The 21,772-nt window shown below is 33.9% G+C and overlaps 3 protein-coding genes across 7 annotated transcripts; 1 reads left to right on the forward strand and 2 right to left on the reverse strand.

Moving 5' to 3' along the window:
- Nucleotides 1-1,533: 1,533 nt before the first annotated feature.
- Nucleotides 1,534-2,351, reverse strand: LOC130951893 (photosystem I reaction center subunit II, chloroplastic-like). The gene has a single exon (XM_057880643.1). It carries the CDS (start codon nt 2,290-2,292, stop codon nt 1,660-1,662), a length of 633 nt encoding a protein of 210 aa, XP_057736626.1. The 5' UTR covers nt 2,293-2,351; the 3' UTR covers nt 1,534-1,659.
- Nucleotides 2,352-11,876: 9,525 nt separating this feature from the next.
- LOC130949179 (RING-H2 finger protein ATL34-like) lies at nt 11,877-12,326 on the forward strand. The gene has a single exon (XM_057877974.1). The coding sequence runs from the start codon at nt 11,877-11,879 to the stop codon at nt 12,324-12,326; it is 450 nt and encodes a 149-aa protein (XP_057733957.1).
- Nucleotides 12,327-15,805: 3,479 nt separating this feature from the next.
- Nucleotides 15,806-20,250, reverse strand: LOC130948314 (disease resistance protein RPV1-like). 5 transcript variants are annotated; one of them, XM_057877033.1, is made up of 5 exons: nt 20,138-20,250; nt 19,275-20,053; nt 17,837-18,935; nt 17,412-17,747; nt 15,806-17,321 (listed from the first exon to the last, which is right to left on the reverse strand). In XM_057877033.1, the coding sequence occupies exons 2-5, from the start codon at nt 19,946-19,948 to the stop codon at nt 15,963-15,965; spliced, it is 3,468 nt and encodes a 1,155-aa protein (XP_057733016.1). In that variant the 5' UTR covers nt 19,949-20,053; nt 20,138-20,250; the 3' UTR covers nt 15,806-15,962. The 5 variants fall into 5 exon arrangements, with proteins under 5 accessions (XP_057733016.1, XP_057733018.1, XP_057733019.1 ...); XM_057877035.1 differs by having other exon boundaries at nt 19,275-19,904; nt 19,986-20,207; XM_057877036.1 differs by having other exon boundaries at nt 19,275-19,904; nt 20,026-20,203.
- Nucleotides 20,251-21,772: the final 1,522 nt, after the last annotated feature.

Raw genomic sequence — 21,772 nt, forward strand, 5'->3', positions numbered from 1 at the left:
TTTGGTTGAAGCTCTTTAGTAGTCTACCACTGACAAAGAAACTGCGAATAGCCTTAAAAATATTCTCCCCTACTAAACTCTCGTAGAATTGAAAGAATTTAGTCGTAAATCCATCATTACCAAGGACGCTCTGGGGGTAAACACTAAAGACCGCATGTTTTACCAGATCAAAACTGACCGATCTAATTAATTTTCTGTTCATGGTTGCTGAAACTTTGGTTTTAAAATCTTCAAATGCATGTGCCGGATTAGTTTGGTTAATCGATGTGAAGATATCTTTAAAGTATGTTTCAGCTACTTGTGCAATTTCCTCACAGGTGATAACATACATACTATCATTGTTTTCCAAGTTTCAAATTTTATTTCTTCGAATTCTGAATTGGAATGATTGGTGAAAGAAACTTGTATTTCTGTCCTCTTCTTTTAGCCACTTTACACGAGATTTCTCCCTCCAATAGCTTTCCTCCCTAAAGTAAGCATCCTCAAGTTTATTTTCCAAGGTTTCAACCTGTTCTCCCCCAGTAATACCATCCTCTCTAAGAATTTCAAGTTGAGATGTGAGTTCACCAATGTCCTTCTTCGAATTAGATTTGTTCTGTTGCTGCCATTGAACAATACAGTGCCTACAATACTTCAATTTATGAGCCAAAACAAATATTATTGTGCCATCCACCCATTCCTTCAAGTTTCAGTGATAATTATCCGAATTTCTTCTAAACCACACTATCTCTCCTGAAACTTAAACCTCCGATTAGATTTTTCTATGACCAAATTTGTATCAAGGAGGATAGGCACATGATCTGAACCTATTTCTGCAAATCGAGACAGCGAGGCTGATGAAAAACAATCCATCCACTCATCGTTTGGAAGTACATGGTCAAACCGCTCCCTTCATTAATTTTATAAACTATTTTTAAAAAATGAAAATTTTGTTAGAATTTACCACTGCCAACTTAGGAGTTTCACTCTCCCTTCATCCCTAATTATTGTCATTAATTAATTAGTAATTAAGATTCAGCATCGACTAGAATTAATTATTTGATACTACCACTTGGCTTAAACTCCCAGTCAATAACATAGACGTAGTTGCCACATCTGTGAGAGGCTCAACCGCTTATGTGAAGATGCAGATTGTCCAAAGCGATATTCGCCACAGTCAAAGTAAGTTGTGATATGAATCCTCTATATAGCACCTCAATATCAAATTATTGCTCAAGTGGCTTGTCGAGTTCATCATACGCCACGTCTTGAAAGGTTAGATTGGATGATGCTGGGTATGAATTGGTGATTATGGTTCCAACAAGGTTGAGCTCTGAGGGTGTGCTTGGAACAGCACCAACGCCACCACTATCTTCAGCTTCATCTTATTGAATATGATTAACCAATGCTACTTAGCTTCTTCATTTTGTATATAATCATACCATAATAATTGAATAGCGGAATAGCTAATTATTATTGTAATATGAATTTCTACGATTGTATATATCTTCAATCAGAAGCAACTAATTCAATTATCTTGTCCCAGCACGAATCAAACAAAATAGCATACTACCCAACTATATAGTTAATCATAAAACCCAACAATAGAAATACGTAAACACATAAGGTACAGAGATTAATATGATTATAATAAGTAAGTACAATAGAGATTAGGCTGAATTACAAATCATAGGGTTGCTTGCCAGTGAACTTGACCTCAATGGGGCTAACGTTCTTGCCAATAGACCTGAAGTTCTGACCAACACCTTGGCGACCAGGGTTGACTTTCTCAGGGTAGACACCATCCTTGGGGTGCAAGTATTGGACCTCGCCATTGGGGAACACCCTGTAGAACTGGTACTTGATCTTGTACTTTGACCGAAGCCTTGTCCCAAGTGCAAGGCACTGCTCTTTCCTTGCAAGCTTCAGAAGGTTTGGACCCTGCCTCATTATGGCGGCACCACCTGTGGGCATCTCAAAGATCTGTTCTTTCGGGGAATCCCATGTTATGACGTAGAACTCTTCCACTTGGGCCTTCCTCAATAGTCCTCCAGTGCTTCCTCCGAATATTGGGGATGGCGTGTTTGGATCCAGCTCAGGTGGGGTGAACCCCACTGGTGCCTCCTCCTTCTCCTTCTCTGCTGCAGCAGCCTCTACTTTCTCCTCTGCAGCCGAAGCTCTTACGCTTGGGAACCTCAGGTTCAGCTTCGGGGTGGTGAAGGACACTGCGGCTGCTTGCTTCCATGTACGGTCGGTGGGCTTGGGAGCAGAGAGGGGTGGGGTGAAGAGGGAAGCTTGTGTTGCCATTGCCATTTCAGGATGAGATGAAACAGGGAGAGGTGTTATTTTGGAATTTAGATGGGTGGTGTGGATTTGGATGTGGATATATATGGATAAGGTAATATGGCTTACACCAATTATGATTCATGATTTTGATTCCATGTCTCACCACACCCTCATATTCTCAATACAAAGCTTCCAATTCCAAATGCTATTATTTTTTTGGTCTCACTTGGAAATAGCATTCACCGTTGCTCATGCACCAAATACAAAAAGGAGAGTCTTTTTATTTTCAATGGGCTCTGGATCTATGTTTTATCACAAAGCTCATGACCTTATATTAAGTTTTCTTCCACAATTAGTTGGGCTTAACTTATGCTACATGGTGGGCTATACGTTGGGCTCGTGCTAAAAATTGAGGCCCTAACATAACTAATAACCTGTTTAACGTCCAAGAGAAAACCTGTTGAGACTTAGCTCAACTGGTTAAACCATATGTCTCTTAATATACTATATTTGAGTTCAAATTTTGGTGTGATTTTTTTTCTTTTCTTTCTATGCAGTTGCTGTGATTTTTTTTTCTTTTCATCTTCATCTTTTTGGTGATTTTTTGTAACATTATGTATGTCTTCTTTTTATTGTATGATTTTTTTTCTTATTTTTATTCTTATTAAAAGGGTAAAATAAGAAGAATTATAAGAATGAGACAAGAAAAGAAGAAGAAAATGATAATAACAAAAAAAAATGATAAAAAATTTTAAATTATGCAGAATTTGTTAAAAAATAACACTAAAATTTTTTAACAATAACACTGAAATTTTTTAATTTTGACACGAAAATTTAATTACAAAAATACAGCTTCTTTAATGCTGCATATTTTTTTGGGGTGGTGGTGGTGGTTGTGGAGGAGGAGATTTTGAATTGTTTTTTCTACTTTTTTTTTTTAGGAGTATTACTTTTTATATTAGACTTGAATAAACATGTATTACAATCTTATTTAATTGAATGAATGTAAAAAGTAAATTGCATACTAAAAGATCATAAGATAGTACCAAAATTACTTGAATGAACATATTTGTATTATATTACAATCTTATTTTTTGAATGAATGTAGGTATATACTTATTGGATTGACTTGTTGCTAGAAACAAAAAAAAAACCCAAAATTTCTTAATTTTGACACCAAAACTTTTTAATATTGATACCAAAATGTTGTTACCAAAACACAAAAACTTTTTAATTTTAACTCCAAAATTTTACTATAAACACATAAATGTCTTCTTAATATCTTCTTATGCTTCTATGAGAGCTTCTTTTCTTCTATTACTTACTAACTAAAAATAATGAGAAGGGATATTCAAATTTGATGTTCTGATCTTGCTAATTAATCATGATAATCAAGATAACGAAGAATAAAAGAAGGAGGAGTTTTGAACTATTATTCTTACTTTTTCAGGAGTATTATTTCTTACGGGCCTGCTACACATACAAGTAAAAAGGCCCTACAAGTTTTACAAATTTCCAACCCACACATCATTCACACGTGCACTCATCTCACTTTGAATGGAGCGTAAATTACACGCGTCCCACTCAAACGGTTTCTCTTCCCAAATAGCTCTCCTTAATGGAGCACTCTTCCACTTCTCCAACCCGTTCAAAGAAAACACAAACCGTCCATTTTCGAGCAACATTCCAAACTGCAGAGATAGCACTTGTCGCGAAGATCAGAATTCTCCACCAACACAACGTAGAACTCTCGATCAAGAATCTCAAGAAAAAATGAAGTTATAATACTCAAGGTACGTTACGTTACTATTTCACTCATATTCTATATTTTTCAGATTTCGAAAACGAAGAACTAGGTTTTACTGTTCTTCTACATTCTTCTAGGTTTTACTGTTCTTGTTCTAAGTCTCATTTTACAGTTTTTAATATTCTACTTGTTCTACGTTTTACTGTTATTCTTGGTTCTAGGTTATAGTGTTCTTCTTATTTGTTCTAGGTATTACTGTAGTTGTTTTTCTAGTTCTTCTGGTAATTGATTGTTTGGAATATAATGCGTAATTTGCTGGGTGTATATGGAGTAACTTGTTGGGTGTATATCACATACTTTGTTGGGTGTATATTTCTGAACTGATATACTGTAATATATTCAACAGTTGCACTGTTCTAACATTTAATTGTCCATGGGTGTATATTACTTGACCTTGTAATGTTGCTTGTCCTTGTATATTAATGCTTGTTTGAGTGATATCTGACTGATATCTATGGGTGTATCTGACTCATATCTATGGGTGTATCTTATTTATATCATTGGGTGTATCTTGTTGATATCTATGGGTGTATTTTTTTGAACTAATATACTGTAATATATATTCAACAGTTGCACTGCTATAATATTTGATTGTCCATGGGTGTATATTACTTGACCTTGTAATGTTGCTTGCCCTTGTATCTTAATGCATGTTTGAGTGATATCTGACAGATATCTATGTGTGTATCTGACTCATATCTATGGGTGTATCTTATTTATATCCTTGGGTGTATCTTGCTGATATCTATGGGTGTATTTTTCTGAACTGATATACTGTAATATATATTCAACAGTTTCACTGTTCTAATATTTGATTGTCCATGGGTGTATATTACCTGACCTTGTAATGTTGCTTGCCCTTGTATATTAATGCATGTTTGAGTGATATCTGACTGATATCTATGGGTGTATCTGACTCATATCTATGGGTGTATCTTATTTATATCCTTGGGTGTATCTTGCTGATATCTATGAGTGTATTTTTTATTTCAGAAAAAATGGCAGCCAGAAACGAAGTTGGAAGAAATGTAAGTGTGCTTAGATGAAATAAATGTCAGCTAGGTAAATGTGTTTAAAAAGTAAATAACTCTGTATTACATTATATTTCTCAATTAACATGGTTGATTAAACAGAATATTCTTTTTAACTGTAGGACGAGGTGGACCACTTTAGAGTGGAATATGCTTCCAAGATTCTATTCCATGACATGAATCTAGACAAAGCTGAAGCCATTAGGAAAAGTAATGCAATAAGACTGTCCAAGTCATCCTCATTTTTATTGAGTTCATATTGTCAGATAGATTCTGAGGATATTGACACTGTTTAATGTAAATGTTATATAGTCTTGTAACAAATTGAACACATGCTGTAAAAATTTTTCAATTATAGTTCTGTTTATTGTAAAATTTCTTTCAATAATTAAAATCTCTCTGCTGTATTCAAAATGTATGAATTACAGGTACTATAATATGAAGGAAAAAGTCAAACCAAATATACATCCATAACTTGCTATTTTTTACACCCAAAGAACGTTGAATATACACCAAAAAATCTATCCCCCTAATGCTTTATCCCTAAAACCCTAAACACGAAACATTTAAAACCTAAACCCTAACCCGTACCCCGTAAACCATAAAACCCTAAACCCTAATACCCAAAACCCTTAAACCATTGTAAAAAAAAATAAACAGTATTTTATAACATAGAGATCCTTTGCGTGCTTCTCATCCCTGTCCAGAAGTGGTGATCCAGATAGATTAGAACCCATATATGACGGTTTTCATAGAGATCTGCAGAATACACCCAAACACAGACTATAAATACACCCGAAGAAAATTAAATTTACATCTCTGCTGCAGATTTTAAACAAACATTACCTGAAAGCCACTTGTTGTCCACAAGACCAAAATTCAGCAGAAATTCATTCCAATTCCTATCAAATGAGTCTTTACTATGAGAGTTCCAAACAACTTCGCTCATTTCTTGTTCAATTTCTGCATGTCCCTTGTACCCGTTTAATTTGCTTGGAATCTTCTTCATGATGTGCCAAATACACCAACGGTGAATTGTTGTTGGCATACAGGCCTCTAAAGCCCTTTTCATTGATGCACATTGATCGGCAAAAAACCCTTTCGGAGCATTTCCTCCCATGCAACGAAGCCAACATTGAAATAACCATTTGAATGATTCAATTTCTTTGTTTTTCATCAAAGAGCATCCAAGAAGTGTTGACTGACCGTGGTGATTCACCCCGACAAAAGAATCACAAACCAAATTATACCTGAAACAAATTACCATAGTGCAGAATGGAAAATCATTACGTACACCCAACAAATGCTTTGTATACACCCAAAAAACACCCAATATACACCTCTGTGGCAGATTCATAAAACACATTAATTTAGAATCATAAAAAGGGACAGTTTATTACCTGTTTGTATTGTATGTGGTGTCAAATGAAATAACATCTCTGAAATACTAGTTCCTGTAAAATTTTCCAGCATCTTCAAGGGTGGTAAAGGTCATTCCAACCTTTGGAACAAACTGGTCATCAACAACAGAGAGAGGCTGCAAAATACACCATGTCAAAAACTAGAAATACACCCAATTATTGGTAATATAATACACCCGAACGGCACCAACTCAACCAAAATGACAATAAAAGCCATAAGCTGTAAATACACAGGCTGCAGAATACACCATGACGAAAACTAAAAATACACCCAATCATATCTCATATAATACACCCGAACGACAACAACTCAGCTAAAATAACAGAAAAAGCCATAAACTGTAAATACACCCACACTCCAGAAAAAATACACCCAAACAAGTTTTGATCTACACCCGAGCGTCTGCTATAAATTCCAGATAATCAATCAAATACATTACATTCAATCCACAGATTTATGTTGACACGTTAGTCTCACAGTCAATGTTCACGAATTATTCAGCTACACAATGCTATACAAATTACTGCAACAAAATTCAGAGTAAACGTATGTAAATCAAACCTCAGGAACTTCATTAGATTCAAATTCATAATCCACTTCGCCCTGATTCAGCTGAGAATCTGAGGTTGAATCATCCATTATCTTCAAAACGAATCCAAACTTTGATTTCAGTAAACAAAAATCGATAGAAAACGAAGCTAGAGTTAGAAAGAGAGAAGAACAAGAAGAAGAAGAACGAGAAGAAGAACGAAGAAGAAAACAAATCTAGAAATAAGGAAAGAAGAACGAGAAAAAGAAGAACGATAAGGTGAACGAAGAAGGAAACAAATCTTTTAAATTTGGTAGTTACATATATGCGGGATCTTTATATAGCGCGTGTATTGGACGTAGGGCATGCAGCGCGTTTTGTGGCTTTATTGCTTAATGAACTTGTAAAGCATACAAGCCCTAATGGCTTGTATGTAGAGCTTTTCTCTATTTCTTATATTAGACTTAATGAACATGCATTACAATCTTATTTAATTGAATGAATGTAAAAAGTAAATTGCATATTAAAAGAACACAACATAATACCGAAATTACTTAAATGAACATGTTTGTACTATATTAGAATCTTATTTAGTTGAATGAAAGTAGGTTCACACTTATTGGATTGAACTCTTGCCAAAAACTAAAATACCAAAATTTTTTAATTTTGACATCAAAATTTATTAATTTTAACAACGAAATATTGCTACAAAAATATAGAACTCTCTTCTTTAATGCTATTATAAAAACATAGAAAAGGCAGTAGTAGCAGCGATGACGATAATGATGATGATGACGACGGAGGAGGAGAAAAAAGAAGGAGGAGAATAAATTCAAATGAGAAAGGAATGAGGAGGAAAAGGAGGAGGTGGTGGTGACTGGTGGCAACGACGATAATGAAAGAGAAAGATGAGAAAAAAGAGGAGAATAAGACGGGACACTAACAGCAGTGATGATGATGATGATGATGATGATGATGATGATGATGATGATGATGATGATGATGAGAAGGAAAATGGAAGAAAATAAATTCGAATGAGAAAGGAAGTAGGAAAAAGAGGAGTACGAGAAGAAAAAGCGCGTGAACGAAAAATACATCAGAACAACTTAGTTGAATTTAGTTAGATAAATGACTTGGATGTAGAATTTTTTTGAATATTTAATTAATTTTATCAAATTCTCGATTAGATTTTTATGTTTAAAAATTTATAATTATGTTTAAGAACAAAAATATTATTTGCATATTAAAATTAGCCATCAAATATAAATGTATATATAATTTAATTTATTTTTAATGTATATATAATTTAATTTATTTTTAATATATATTTTATATTCTAATATATATATTTTGTTCGGTACTTAATTTTTATATACAACTGATATAATTGGACTAAGAATTGTCTTTTCGAAAATAGAATATTCTAATATTATTTCATTTTTAAATCCAACCACAAAGATAGTTAAATCACTAATGTTATAATTCTTATTCAGTTATTCTACTGCTCGTGTATATATTAAACGGGGATGCTACACATCCATGTAATCATGTAACCAAGTTAGTCCAATACAAAAAAATTTAATATCATTAAATGAAACGTAAAATACATGCGTCGAATACACACGAAATCGCCCAATGCTTCTTCTCCCCCACGCTTCTTCTTCTCACACTCGTTCTTCTTCTTCTTCTTCTTCTTCTTCTTCTCACACTCGTTTACGCACGGTTCTGTCTTCTTCTTCTTCTTCGCGTTCCTCCTTCTCCTCCTTTTTTGCGTTCCTTCTTCTTCACGTATTTTCTCCTTATCGTCATTCTTTTGTTATTGTTGCTGCTGTATTTTTTTTTTGTCTTTTCTTCCTTTTCTCTGGTGAAGAAGCAGTAGAAAGTGAGGAAGAAGAGTTGTGAATAGTGCAGAATGAACCAAACACAGTACTCATGGTGAACCGAACATAATACTCATGGTGAACCGAAAACAATACAATTGTATAGTATTGAGTAAACGAAACATAATCCATTATATAAAATCAAATTCAAACAGTTTTCTGCAAAATGAACCGAACACAATACGCATGGTGAACCAAACACAGTACTCATGGTGAACCGAACATAGTACTCATGGTGAATCGAAAATAATACAATTGTATAGTATTGAGTGAACGAAACATAATCTAGTATATAAAATCAAATTCAAATAACTCTAAATTTACATATTATCAATTCAATTCAATTCAATTCAGTATACCTCCTTTCATTTAATTCAATTCAAATTAGCAATTGCATTCCATTCAATTCGATTCAAAATTGAATAATCCAAACTTTGTCAGTTTGATTCGTTTCAGAAGAGTAATCCAAATCGCTCTTCTGTTTACCAAAAAATTATGAACCCCTAAACACTGAACCCTAAACCCTAAACCATAAACACTAAAACCAGAACTCTGAACATTGAACCCTGAATCCATAAACCCTAAATCCATAAAACCCTAAAACCTAAACCATAAATCCTACACCCTAAAACCTAAACCCTAAACCCTAAACCCTGAACCCGAACCCTAAACTCTAAACTCTGAACCCTGAACGCTAAACCCTAAACCCTGAACCTGAACCCTAAACACTAAACTCTGAACCCTAAATGCTAAACCCTAAACCCTACTGTAAACCCTAAACCCCTGAACTCTAAACCCTACACCCTAAACCCTAAACCCTCAACCATGAACACAGTGAACCGAAATTAATATACGGGGCGAACCAAAAGTTTGAAACACACTAAACCCCTGTACACTGAACCCTGAACCCTGAACCCATAAACCCTAAACCCTAAAACCCTAAATCCTGAAACCCTATCGTCATTCTTTTGTTGTTACTGCTGCTATATTTTTTGTCTTTTCCTCCTTCTCTCTCTGGTGAAGAAGCAGTAGAAGGTGAGGAAGAAGAGTTTTGAGTAGTGCAGAATGAACCGAACACAATACTCATGGTGAACCGAAATCTTAATTACAGTGAAACAATTATAGAGTGCTTAGGGGAAAAAAGAACATATTGGTCTAATTTTTGTTAGACTTTTTTTCTGCGGACCGAACCGAAAATATGAAAGTGATGAACCACCTCTTTAGTACTTACCGAAGCAAAAAGTTACTCATATTTACTCAGAGTTACTCACAATTACTGACACTCATACTTACTCACAGTTACATATTATCAATTCAATTGAATCAATTCAGATGTAGATCACCTCAGTCCATTCAATTCATTTCAATTAAAATTAGAAATTTCATTCCATTAAATTCGATTCAGAATTCAATAATATAAACCTCATCAAATTGATGCGTTTGAGAAGAATCATTAAAATCGCATTCATTCAACTAATTCGAAGTTGATTCATTCATTATTTCAATTCAAAAGTGCAGATCGAAGAAGAAAACGAAGAAGAAGATGAACGACGAAGATAATTGTGTTGAATTAATCTAGATCGATAATGCAGAGAAGAAAAACGCGAAAGAGGAGAACAACGAATTTAATTAGGTTTAAGAATAAGAAAGAGAAGAAGAACGCAAAATAGGTTTATGTTATATGAAAAAGTTTACGTTCAGAAACGTTGATAACGCAAAATAAAAATTCGTTATATAAGTTATAAGAGGCGCATGTAAAACAAGCGAAAGTGTGGGACGTAGAATGAAAGTTACATAGATACCATTCATGTAATTTTTATATGAATGTAGAGCTTTTTCCTGTATTAAAACTAATTAAAATCAGATCCATGCCGTGAAGCCGCCATAAGATCCTTATTAAAAGCTCCAAGTAATTAATATGCATATGTTCCTCCTTCGTAATTGTCAACTGTTTTCTTGCTTGCCCGAGAACTAGTAGTTCTAGATTCTTAGTTTTAACCAAATCCGAAGCATATCATCTTAGAATTTATGATGTCTTCAACGCCACAACTACTTCTTGAAAGGTCCCCCTTTTTATTTTTATTGTTATTTTTTATTCTTCTGCATGATTTTAAAATATTTTTTGTATTTTTTTAAGATAAATAATTGTATAAATTAATTGTTTTAATAAGTAATTTTGTTTACTCATATAACTTTTTACTATTTTCAAAATAAATTTAATTTTCCCTTTGCACATTTTTTTACCATACGTGAACCAAATATTGTAAACTTGGACTTGTTTTATAATAAATTTTGATTTAATTATTATATTGATCTTTATATATATTTTTTAATTTAGTATTTATATTATTTTTAATTTTGTAATTAGGTAATTTTTAATATAAAAAATATTAGAATTTATAAGATATTTTTTTATAAATTGAAAATAACTACAGTTAAGAATTTAATTAGATCTTTGATCACATATTCTTTTAAAAAAATATTCTATTAATTTTAATATTTTTTATACAAAAATGACTTAATTACAAAATCAAAAGTAGTATAAATATCTAATTAAACAAATATATATATATATAAAGACCTAATTATAAATTTGATAAAACTATAGGTCCAACAAAATAATTAAATTTAAATTTTTTTATTTTACTAATATTCAATTTTTAAAGATTATAACAACATCTTTATATACTTAAGATCGTTATTACAAAAATTTAATATTATAAGTATACTTTATTGTTTGTCATATTTAGCTACAAAAGATCATATTCAATACACATAGAATGTTTTCTATCTGCTCTAACTTACTAGCTTTGTTGAGAACTACTAAGTTGGTGGTTTCCTTCACATAGTAATCGTCAACAAACATCTTTGACAAGTTCCAATAATAAATGTCTGCATAGATATTCCCTTCTTCCTTTTCATCCATTTTCATTTGTGTCGCCATGACCATGTCACCGGAACAAATGAACATCGTCTTTGGCATACTCATAGTTGGAGCACTCATAATTGCCTTCACATTCTTCAGCTTCACCATGCTTGGATGGTGCAGTCACACTAGTGACATGCCGGCACCACCGGGAATATATTTGGACAACAAGTTCTCCGGCTGCGGCGGCGCGAGCTTGGAGTCGCACTCCATTACCTTCCAGTACAAGGTAGGTGGCTCTGTTGATGGAAGGAACCAAACAGAGTGTGTTATATGCTTGGCGCAGTTCGAAGAAGAAGAGAGTGTTCGGAAGCTTCACAGTTGCAAGCATGTATTCCACACATGTTGCATTGATAGGTGGCTTGGCTCTCATACCGGCTGCCCCTTGTGCCGGAGTCAGATCGACCAAGCCGCCGCTTCCCCAAATGGAAATAACCATATGATCTTTGTTTCTGTTGATTCCTGAATCATGATCTCATCTAATATTCATAGTCATCTCAAGCTATTTGGAGAGGCATCTCAAGATCTAATTGGCTAAGGTCATAAAAATGTGTCAAATAATTTTTTTGCACCTCAGAACACAAGGTCAATCCTCAGAGGACCCTGGTCCAACAAATTTGTACAATATTTCAAACTCCTTGAAATATTTAATTTTGATCCTTAAATTTTCTACTCCATGTGCGATAAAGTAGAAGAAGGAAATAGCAGGTGAACAACACTTTTCTAATTTTGATATTGACTTTCTATCGGTGTTTTCAAGCTTTGTTGAAGTTTGCTGTGTTTTACTATAATATGGAATTTATAAATCTAACTCTTAGATTTGTTTTAAAAAATTTTAAAGAGTACTTTTCTATATCTAAGCAATTTTATATTTAAATTCATTCAAGTGATTTGAGTTACAGGTTTCTTTTTTCTGTTTTTTTCTCCCCTTGCACTTCTTCTTTCACGCTTCTTCTTTCTTCTTCTTTTTCATTATTTTTCAATTTCATTATCATCGTCACCAACAACACCTCTTTCTCTTCCTCTTCTTTTCAATTTCGTTATCGTCGTCACCAACAATACCTTTTTTTCTTCCTCCTCCTCCTCTTCTTCTTTTTTATTATTTTTCAATCCATCTCTTTCTCTTCCTCTTCTTCCTCTTATTAGAATTTCGTCTCCTTCTTCTATTTCATCCTTCTCCTCCATCATCATCATCATCATCATCATCATCATCATCATCATCATCGTTATCGTCATTATCTTCTTCTAATACGTATCGTCATTATTATTATTATCATCAAATTCGAATTTATTTAATGGACAATTTTGGTTTATTTGATATTATACAATGGTTTTGTTTTGAGCTAATTTTCAGTTCATTCGAGACGTAAGTGTTTCTGAATTTAAATTTATATAATGGACAATTTTTGCTTCATTTGATATTATATAATGGTTTCGTTTTGATAATATTTTTGGTTCATTCGAAACGCATGTGTTTCTGAATTCGAATTTATATAATGGACCATTTTTTGTTTATTTGATATTATATAATAGTTTCGTTTTGATAATATTTTTTATTTATTCGATCACCACAGAGAATCAGAATCAATAAAGATGTTAGCAAAATGTTGGTGTTGTTGATGATGACAACAATGATGATAGAGGAGAAACAAGAAAAGGAAGGAGGGGATTAAAGAAATTCAAATAAAAAAGAAACAGGAGGAGGGGATGGATGTGGTAGTATGGTGGTGGTAACGATGACGATAATGAAAAAAAGAAGGAGGAGGAGGAGGAGGAAGAAGAAGAAGATGAAGTCCCGCAGCGTAAACTAAATGGCTTGAATGATCTTGGATGTAAAATTGCTTGAAGGTGTAGCGAGACTCATTTTTAAATGAGGTAAAACCAAATCGGTACCCGAAAGATTCTGGCGCTGACAAAATGGTACTTGATTTTTGTTATTAACAAAATAGTTCCTAACAAATTTTAAAATTTGACAAGTGTGTCAATGAGCTCGTCGGAGCAAATCTCTTGCAAGCACAATGCTAATGTGGCCACCGTATTTCGGTGACCTGGCAAACCACCCCCAAAGTTCCCTCCCCAACGCACACTCTCTCCCCTTCCCTCTCCCTTCCTATCGCAACCCCCATCCCCAACGCACACTTCTCCCCCCATTGTAGTCCCCCCATCACAACCCTCCTCCCCAACGTACACTCCTCCTTCCTCCCTCAACACCACCATTCGCAGTAACAACAACCTTAACATCAACAGCAACAACAACCTCCACCACTCCCCCTCTCCAACATACACTATCCCTCCCTCCCTCAACTCCACCACTCGCAGCAACAATAATCTCAACATCAACAGCAACAACAATCTCCACCACTCCTCCTTTTTCAATGCACACTCTTCTCTTCCTCTCTCAACACCACCACTAGCAGCAACAATAATCTCAATATCAACAGAATTGTCTCAAATTATGAATTGTTCTAAATTTTTAGATTAATTTATAATTCAAAAATATTAATAACAATAAAACTAAGAAAAAATAAACAAATTTATATACAATAATCAAAATAAAATAAAATAAAGCTTAATACAGACACTACCGAAGTAAGAAGCCGATTTAGACAAGACCAGAAGAAGAACACCAGAGACAGAAAAAGCACGGCACGACAGAGCCAAGATAGAACACAGACAGAAGAAGCAGAGACAGTGACTGGAGACGAGCAACAAGCAGATACAAGTGGCAACTAGCGGTGTGCAGCGAGTAAAGGTGACGGAGACGAGGCCGGTAAAGGAAACAGATGATGCTAGTAGACGTAGAAAACCCAACGACGAGATGGCAATAGTGCGGTGTCAGTGACACTAGTTCTGTAAAACTGAGAAGGTTGAGCTCCACTGCTGTTTTGGGGAGGGTGAGTTGAGAGTGTGAGACAGTGCGTTGGAAAGGGGGAATTAGGGTTCAACGGGGCAAGAAAAGGGGATTAGAGTTCAAAAGGTGGGATTTTGGATTGGGGTGAGAGGAAGTGCATTGGGGAAGGAGGATTAGGGTTAGGGAAGGAGAGGGAGGAATTAGGGTTGGGAAGGGGGAAGAGTGCATTAAGGAAGGGGAAAGGGGGGTGCATTGGGGAGGGGGAAGGGAAAGTGCGTTGGAGGGGAAGGATTATGGTTGGGGAAGTTTTTGCCATGTCATCAAAATGTAGTGGCCATGTCAGCATTGTGCTTACTGGAGATGTGCTCCAACGAACTCGTGGGTATGCTTGTCAAATTTTGAAATCTTTTAAAGACTATTTTGTCAATAACAAAAGTCAAGTACCATTTTGTCAGCTCAAAATCTTTCGAGTACCAATTTAGTATTTACCTCTTTTTAAATATACAAATTTAATCCTTAAATTTATCATTTTGATTTATAAATTTTTTAAAATGTGCCAATCGTATCCTCTTATTTGTGTATCCCAAAATTTAAAATAGTGCATTGAAAATTTAGACCTTTAAATTTGCATTCATATTTTTATAATCCAAAAATTCTGAGGGTCCAATTTGTTAGTGACAAATTGAAAAAAAAAAGTTAATATTCATAAAAGAAGAAAACAACTATTATATTCATAATCATGCATAACACACGCATTATATTCATATTTAAAAAAAAAATAGTCCATAAACAAAATTGTATTTCTTGTTAATTAAATAAATCTTAACTTTTTGTTTATTATATTTTATACAGATTTAGAATTTATAATTTATACTTTAAGTTTAAAATTTAGAATTTAAAATTTTAGGATTTAAAATTTAAAATTTAGAATTTAAAATTAAGAGTTTAAAATTTAAGAATTTTAAAATTTAAATTTTAGAATTTAAGAAGTGTTGCGCAGCTAATTTTTTTCGGAGTATATTAGCATTTATCTGTAAACGTACTATATTTATAAGAAAAGAGAGAAGCATATTATACTAGGAAAAATATGTCTGAGTTTTTTTTTTCTCTATATCTAATTATAGTGTAGTTCTCTAATACAAGAGATTTAAATGTCTAATTTATCTACGGAGAATAAAACAAAATACAATCACATAATACATCCTGAAAAACTATTTTCAAACATAAAACTATTTATTAATGCACCTAAAATCAAATAAAATACCTATATGAATAATTAGTGAATTGATGGTGTTTGAATTTCCAACAACCATCAACGTAGTTGATTTCTTGAATGAAGTCAAAGTAAGTTTTCTGGTCTTGGAAGCAAAATCTTTCAAGTGAAGTATTTCCAACCAAAGTAAGTGAACCAGCTCTTTTCGTCCTCTTATCAACCAATTCCATTTTCTGAATGAAATTTTGATATTCTGATGCTTTTATTGGCCTGATTCCAAACCCTTTTAGCTTCACAGGCACATAATCTGATTTCCCTGTCTGTGTCACCGCCGCAACCTTAATTTTAAGCCTCTGTTGAACTTCAACATTGCTTCTGCTATTAAGGAAGTGAGTAAGCCGGTGATCATACACGAGAAACACATGATCTGAAACAATTTTTTCAAGTGGTTTCCCCAAGTAAAATTTGACATTGTTTCCTTCATCTCCACCAACACTTATGGTAAACCTGAAAGCAAAACCATCCGAGAGGATTCGTGGAACAATGAAGCAAAATATGAAGCCCAACGAAGGGGAATGTGGCGCAGCCGAAGAAGAGACATCAACATTTACATAATCATGTGATGTTCTATACTCCAACCACTTTGGAACATTGCTTCCTGGATACACATAGATGGCTTCATTGTCATTATCTTTATAGTAGTCATGTGTTAATGCTGATAAATGCTGGTATGCAAATTTCATGAGGTTGATTCGAGCATTCAATTCAATAGTCCCAAGGGAGTGTTGATCCAATTTCAAGCAATTCCAGAACAAAATGCTTTTCCTGTTTTCCTTAAGCTGCAAGGCAGCCGATGATGGAAACAACACTGTCTTGAGTGATGCGCATCCGGTGGCGTCTAGATACTCAAGAGATGGGGGAAGCTCTGGTAACTCCCTGAGGTTCCAACAATATCTGATGCTAAGATACTTGAACCTTGTGAGATTCTTGATGGTTTCAGGAATGCTCTGAATATCAGACAATCCTAGATGTAATGTTTCGAGTTTGCTTTGGCGCCCAAAGGATGTCGGTAGTTGTTGGATACCTGTGAGCTCTAAGTTCAACTCTTCCAGATTCTCTGAGGTAACGGAGAAGTCCTGTAGCCTTACGCAGCCGGCGAGAGAGAGAGAACGGAGAGAGCTCAAATGGATATAGCTTCGGAGCTGCCTAAGGGAAACGCACCCTCCTAGATCCAATATCTCAAGCTTGTTGAGACAAAAAACAGATGGATGTACATAAAGGAAACTGAAACTCTTGCGAATAACTAGTATTTCAAGGTTTCTGGCTTTCGACAAGTCTGGCAGCATGGTCAGGTGTAAGGAATTATATAATCTAAGGATCCTTAAATTTGCCAGATTCTGCACCAATTAGAACAATTTTAAAAAAAGAATCAAACACAGCTAATTAAAGACATTTCATATAATAGGACACAAATATATACAACTTACCTTCACCCCACACCAAAGTTTTTCCATTCGGTTGAAGGACAAGTCCAATATTACTAGATTTTCTGCAGAAAAGTTGGTTGGCAAGGAATCCAGAGGGTAATGCATCCAGCTAAGGTATCTTACTTCATTTGACAAAGAATCAAGTCCTTGAGGAAGACACAGGCCTTTGTTCCACGAAGATGGAAGTCCATCAGAACTATACATGGCCTCTTGAGATATGTTGCTATAGAAATTTAGAAATCGTAGTTTGCTCATCTTAGCAAAGACTTCTTGGCTTAACTGAAGGTCCTTAATTGCTGAAAAGTTGAAGGATATGCTTCTAATGGCCTCACTCCCCTATCAACAAAGAAGTATAGAAATTTCAAACAACATTAAAAGCATATTTTCCCCATAAATAAATAAATAACCAAACTTTTGAGTTTTACCCTATTGTTTTTCAATACTTGATATATGTCGTGAGAATCCCATAACCGAAGTTGGTTTCCAGGGTATTCAGCAGAGCCATCTTTAATGATCTCCCAAGCCATTTCTTGAATAATATCATGCATAGATACAATATTGTGCTCAGAAATAATTATAAGAGCCTTATCTTTCAGCCTTTCCATCCCAGCAGCCACTGCATAATCTTGGTCTTTCAGTAAAACGTTTATGTATTCCAACTTGAGCTTCAATCCATTGAAAAAACAGGCAATGTCTAAGAAAATCTGTTGCTCTTGACGATCAAGATCGTCATAGCTCAGCCGCATTATATCATGAACTTTCTTATTAGGCATTCTTTTAAGTTTCTCCAATTGACTTTCCCATATATCCTTTCGTTTGCCACGAAGAAGTTGAGCCAAAACTTTAACAACTAACGGAATGCCTTTGGCATACTTGACCACCCTCCTTGACAGCTCACAATACTCCATTTCAAACTGGTTTTGTTTGAAGGCATTTAGAATGAAGAGTTCAAGAGATTCATCACAATCCAATGCCTCAACTTGGTATATCTCTTCAGCTTCTCCAACTAGCACTTGCTTATCTCTAGTTGTTATAATGATTCTACTGCCTAATCCAAACCAATCACGAGCTCCAATTAAAGTTTCTAACTGGTCAGAATCATTCACATCATCTAGAACAATGAGAACCTTCATGCGCCCAAGCCTTTTCTCAACATAATCAGGCAATCCCTTTGGTAAGTCAATTCTCAAATTTTGTTCATTCAATAGTGTAGAAAAGAGTTTCTTCTTCAAAGACATTATTCCATCTCTTTCTGACTCTTTTCTTACATTTGCCAAGAAACAACAAGATTCAAATTCGGCACACATTCTGTTGTATACTTCTTCTGCAATGGTTGTCTTACCAATACCGCCCAAACCCCAAATTCCAATAACACGTACGTCTTCGGATTCTTTGAGCATCAACGACTCTAACTGTGCAATTGGTTTGTGAATTCCAACAAGTCCTTTTGATTTAACCTGATGCATGTCATTTAATCTTGATGATATAAAATCAACAATCTGATCAACAAGCTGAGCATCATTCCTATACAACAACAAAGGAAAAGGAAATATACATTTATTGTTAATTTGGAAGTTTGGAACCTTTGTTTTCTTTTATTAGCAATCTAAAAGCTTCATGAATATGAACCTAGAGAAGACTAACTTTACTATGTGCTTCTACAGGTGAAATTCAGAACTACAAAGTAAAAGAAAATTACATGTACACACAAGGCCACACATATATCACATTATCATCATTCAATGTATCATTGACTTACCTAATATACAATCAATTTACATTGCAATTGTTAATCTCGACACTTATGCAATAACTGCTTACAAGGTAGCATATAACCATGTAAAAAAGCAGGAAAAGACTTACCTAAAATTTGTTGAGTGAAATCCTGATAAATCAGCAGAATTTTTCAAAGCGGTTCTCCAGTTTTGCACCTTGATCATATCATACCTTTCCTCGTGTTCAGCAAACACATTTGCAAAGGTGCCCTTTTGATATCGTACATCTGATGGATCTACTTTGTAAAAAACAGGTATTACGGTTTGTCCATCTTTTTCTCTACACTCCACTATTTTCACAAGTTCTTCTAAACACCATCTCGAAGAAACATAGTCTTGTGAGAATATGATCAATGAAATCAGCGATTTTTCTATTGCTCCAAGAAGTGCATCTGATATGTCATCTCCCCTCTCAAGCTTGTCATCAACAAAGGCAAAAACTTGTTTTAGATGAAATGCCTTAATCAAATGACTCAGCAAACCTTGGCGAATATCTGTGCCCCTAAAGCTAACAAAGACATCATATTTTATTTGAGGAGCTGGGAAAGTTAAAGTTTTATCAGTATATGAATAAGAATTTTCAGACATCATATTTTCTTCCATGCCCTTAAATTTTGAGACAAGCAAGAGACCAACAAATACAACAAGTTTTATTTGGAAAGCTTTGGAAGATGCCATTGGAGATAAAGAAGTGCACCCTGTCTGCCTCAGTTTGCTTCTACACCATTCAATATCACGATTAGGAAGCATAAATATGTACATCTACTAAATTGAGATCAAAGTTGCCACAAATTAAAACCTGGAAATAAAAGAAACATTGAACAAACTTTGTTCCAAACCTGAAATGATAGTTGTTACCAAATTGACCTATGCAACATTTTATCAAACAGTTAGAGTGCAGAATAATAAGACAGTGCTTGTTAAATAGTAGATCCAGCCAACAGATATAACCTGGCCTGAGAGGTTCAAAGAACTTTGAATTCTAAGATAAGAAGCAGAGGAAACTCCAATTATTTAACAATGTTGTCATGCATGACATAAGCATAAGCAACAAGAGTGGACTTGTTCAAACAGGAAGAGATAACAATAATAAATGAACAATAAAATCATGAGCAACACGCCAACACTCATTGTCTATAGTCTTTGACTCTTTAAGTACACCGAAATATGTATATAGACTTGTTTCCGTATTTATACTGAAATAGTATTTCAATTGATTAATGAATACGTTACTCGAAATTCCTATTTTTAAATCCTTATATCACAGATGGAAGGGAAGAAGATGTCTATGATTTGAACAAAGCAGGCTGCGTTAATTGTTGTGTGAAGTGACGATCCATTTCAATATGCTTCATTCTCTCATGGAAGGTTGGGTTCCAAGCAATGTGGATTGCAGCACTACTATCAGAAAATAACATGTAAAGTATAGTAATTTGTGATATTCCATCAAAAGTTAAGCCTCAATTATACTAAAAATACTAAATTAAATAGTATAAACGCTCAATCTAAATATAAAGAGAAAATACTAACATTACAGAGAAAAAAAATATACCAAATTTAATTATTATTAAATCAACAATGCTAGGGAACCAACTTTATATAAGCCAAGAATCAGCCAATTGGTAAACCAGAGGCACCGGTAACTTTAACCGGATATTGCTACTGATAGCTACACGGATGTTTCTTTTTCTTGTAAATTGGATGGTTTTGGATATGATTTCTATGTTTCATGTGTTACGCATTAATAAAACATAATTAATTATATGGAACCAACTAATGAATAATCAAAGCATCTGTTCTGTGATTCTCTCCTATCACTAGCTATCTTCCCTCATATTTTGAACGTGGTAAACAATAATTTAAAAAACAAATTAAATTATAAATTAATAAAACTAATTATAATTAATTATGTTGTTCTATTTTTGGCTGATTATTAGTTGGTTCCATATACTTTTCCTTATTAAATTTATAACTTTTTTTATATGTGAATTCTATTGTCTGTATTAAAGAGTGATGAATTCTTCATTTTTTCTCTACCAACACTTTCACTTTAAAAGAAGTTGATTGCAAATAAATATAAAAACTCAACATCAATTTACTAGACCTCCAACAACTCTTACTATAATTCATAAAAATTTCATATACTAGTTTAAACCTAACCACCTATTTATACTATTTCTATGGTGGTATAGAAGAAAAATATCATTTCTTAAGCTTATCAACTTGTCATGTTGATCAACTTAATAACTTGTCAAATCAACATGTATTAGAAGTTGCAAATTTATATGAGTGGTAAGTAAATTAAAGTTGAAATATTTGATTATGAATTATCGTCTTTAAATATGTCGCACTTTTTTTAAAACTTTCATATTTCATTCTAAATTGATTTTGAATTCGTTACAATGTAATTGAGATCCCCTTTAAAAGTTTTATATATTTCTTTTAATTCAAACCAAGTTACTTAATTATTAAAATTAATTTTGTTTACTCACAGAGATCATAATTCTAGCAGGATGCTTAGAACAATAGCTTACGTTACTTTTATTGTATCTAAATGTAACTTCAATTAAAAATAGTTAAGACATT

This window comes from Arachis stenosperma, chromosome 9 (genome assembly GCF_014773155.1).
Source record: "Arachis stenosperma cultivar V10309 chromosome 9, arast.V10309.gnm1.PFL2, whole genome shotgun sequence".
In the NCBI taxonomy this organism is placed as follows: domain Eukaryota; kingdom Viridiplantae; phylum Streptophyta; class Magnoliopsida; order Fabales; family Fabaceae; genus Arachis; species Arachis stenosperma.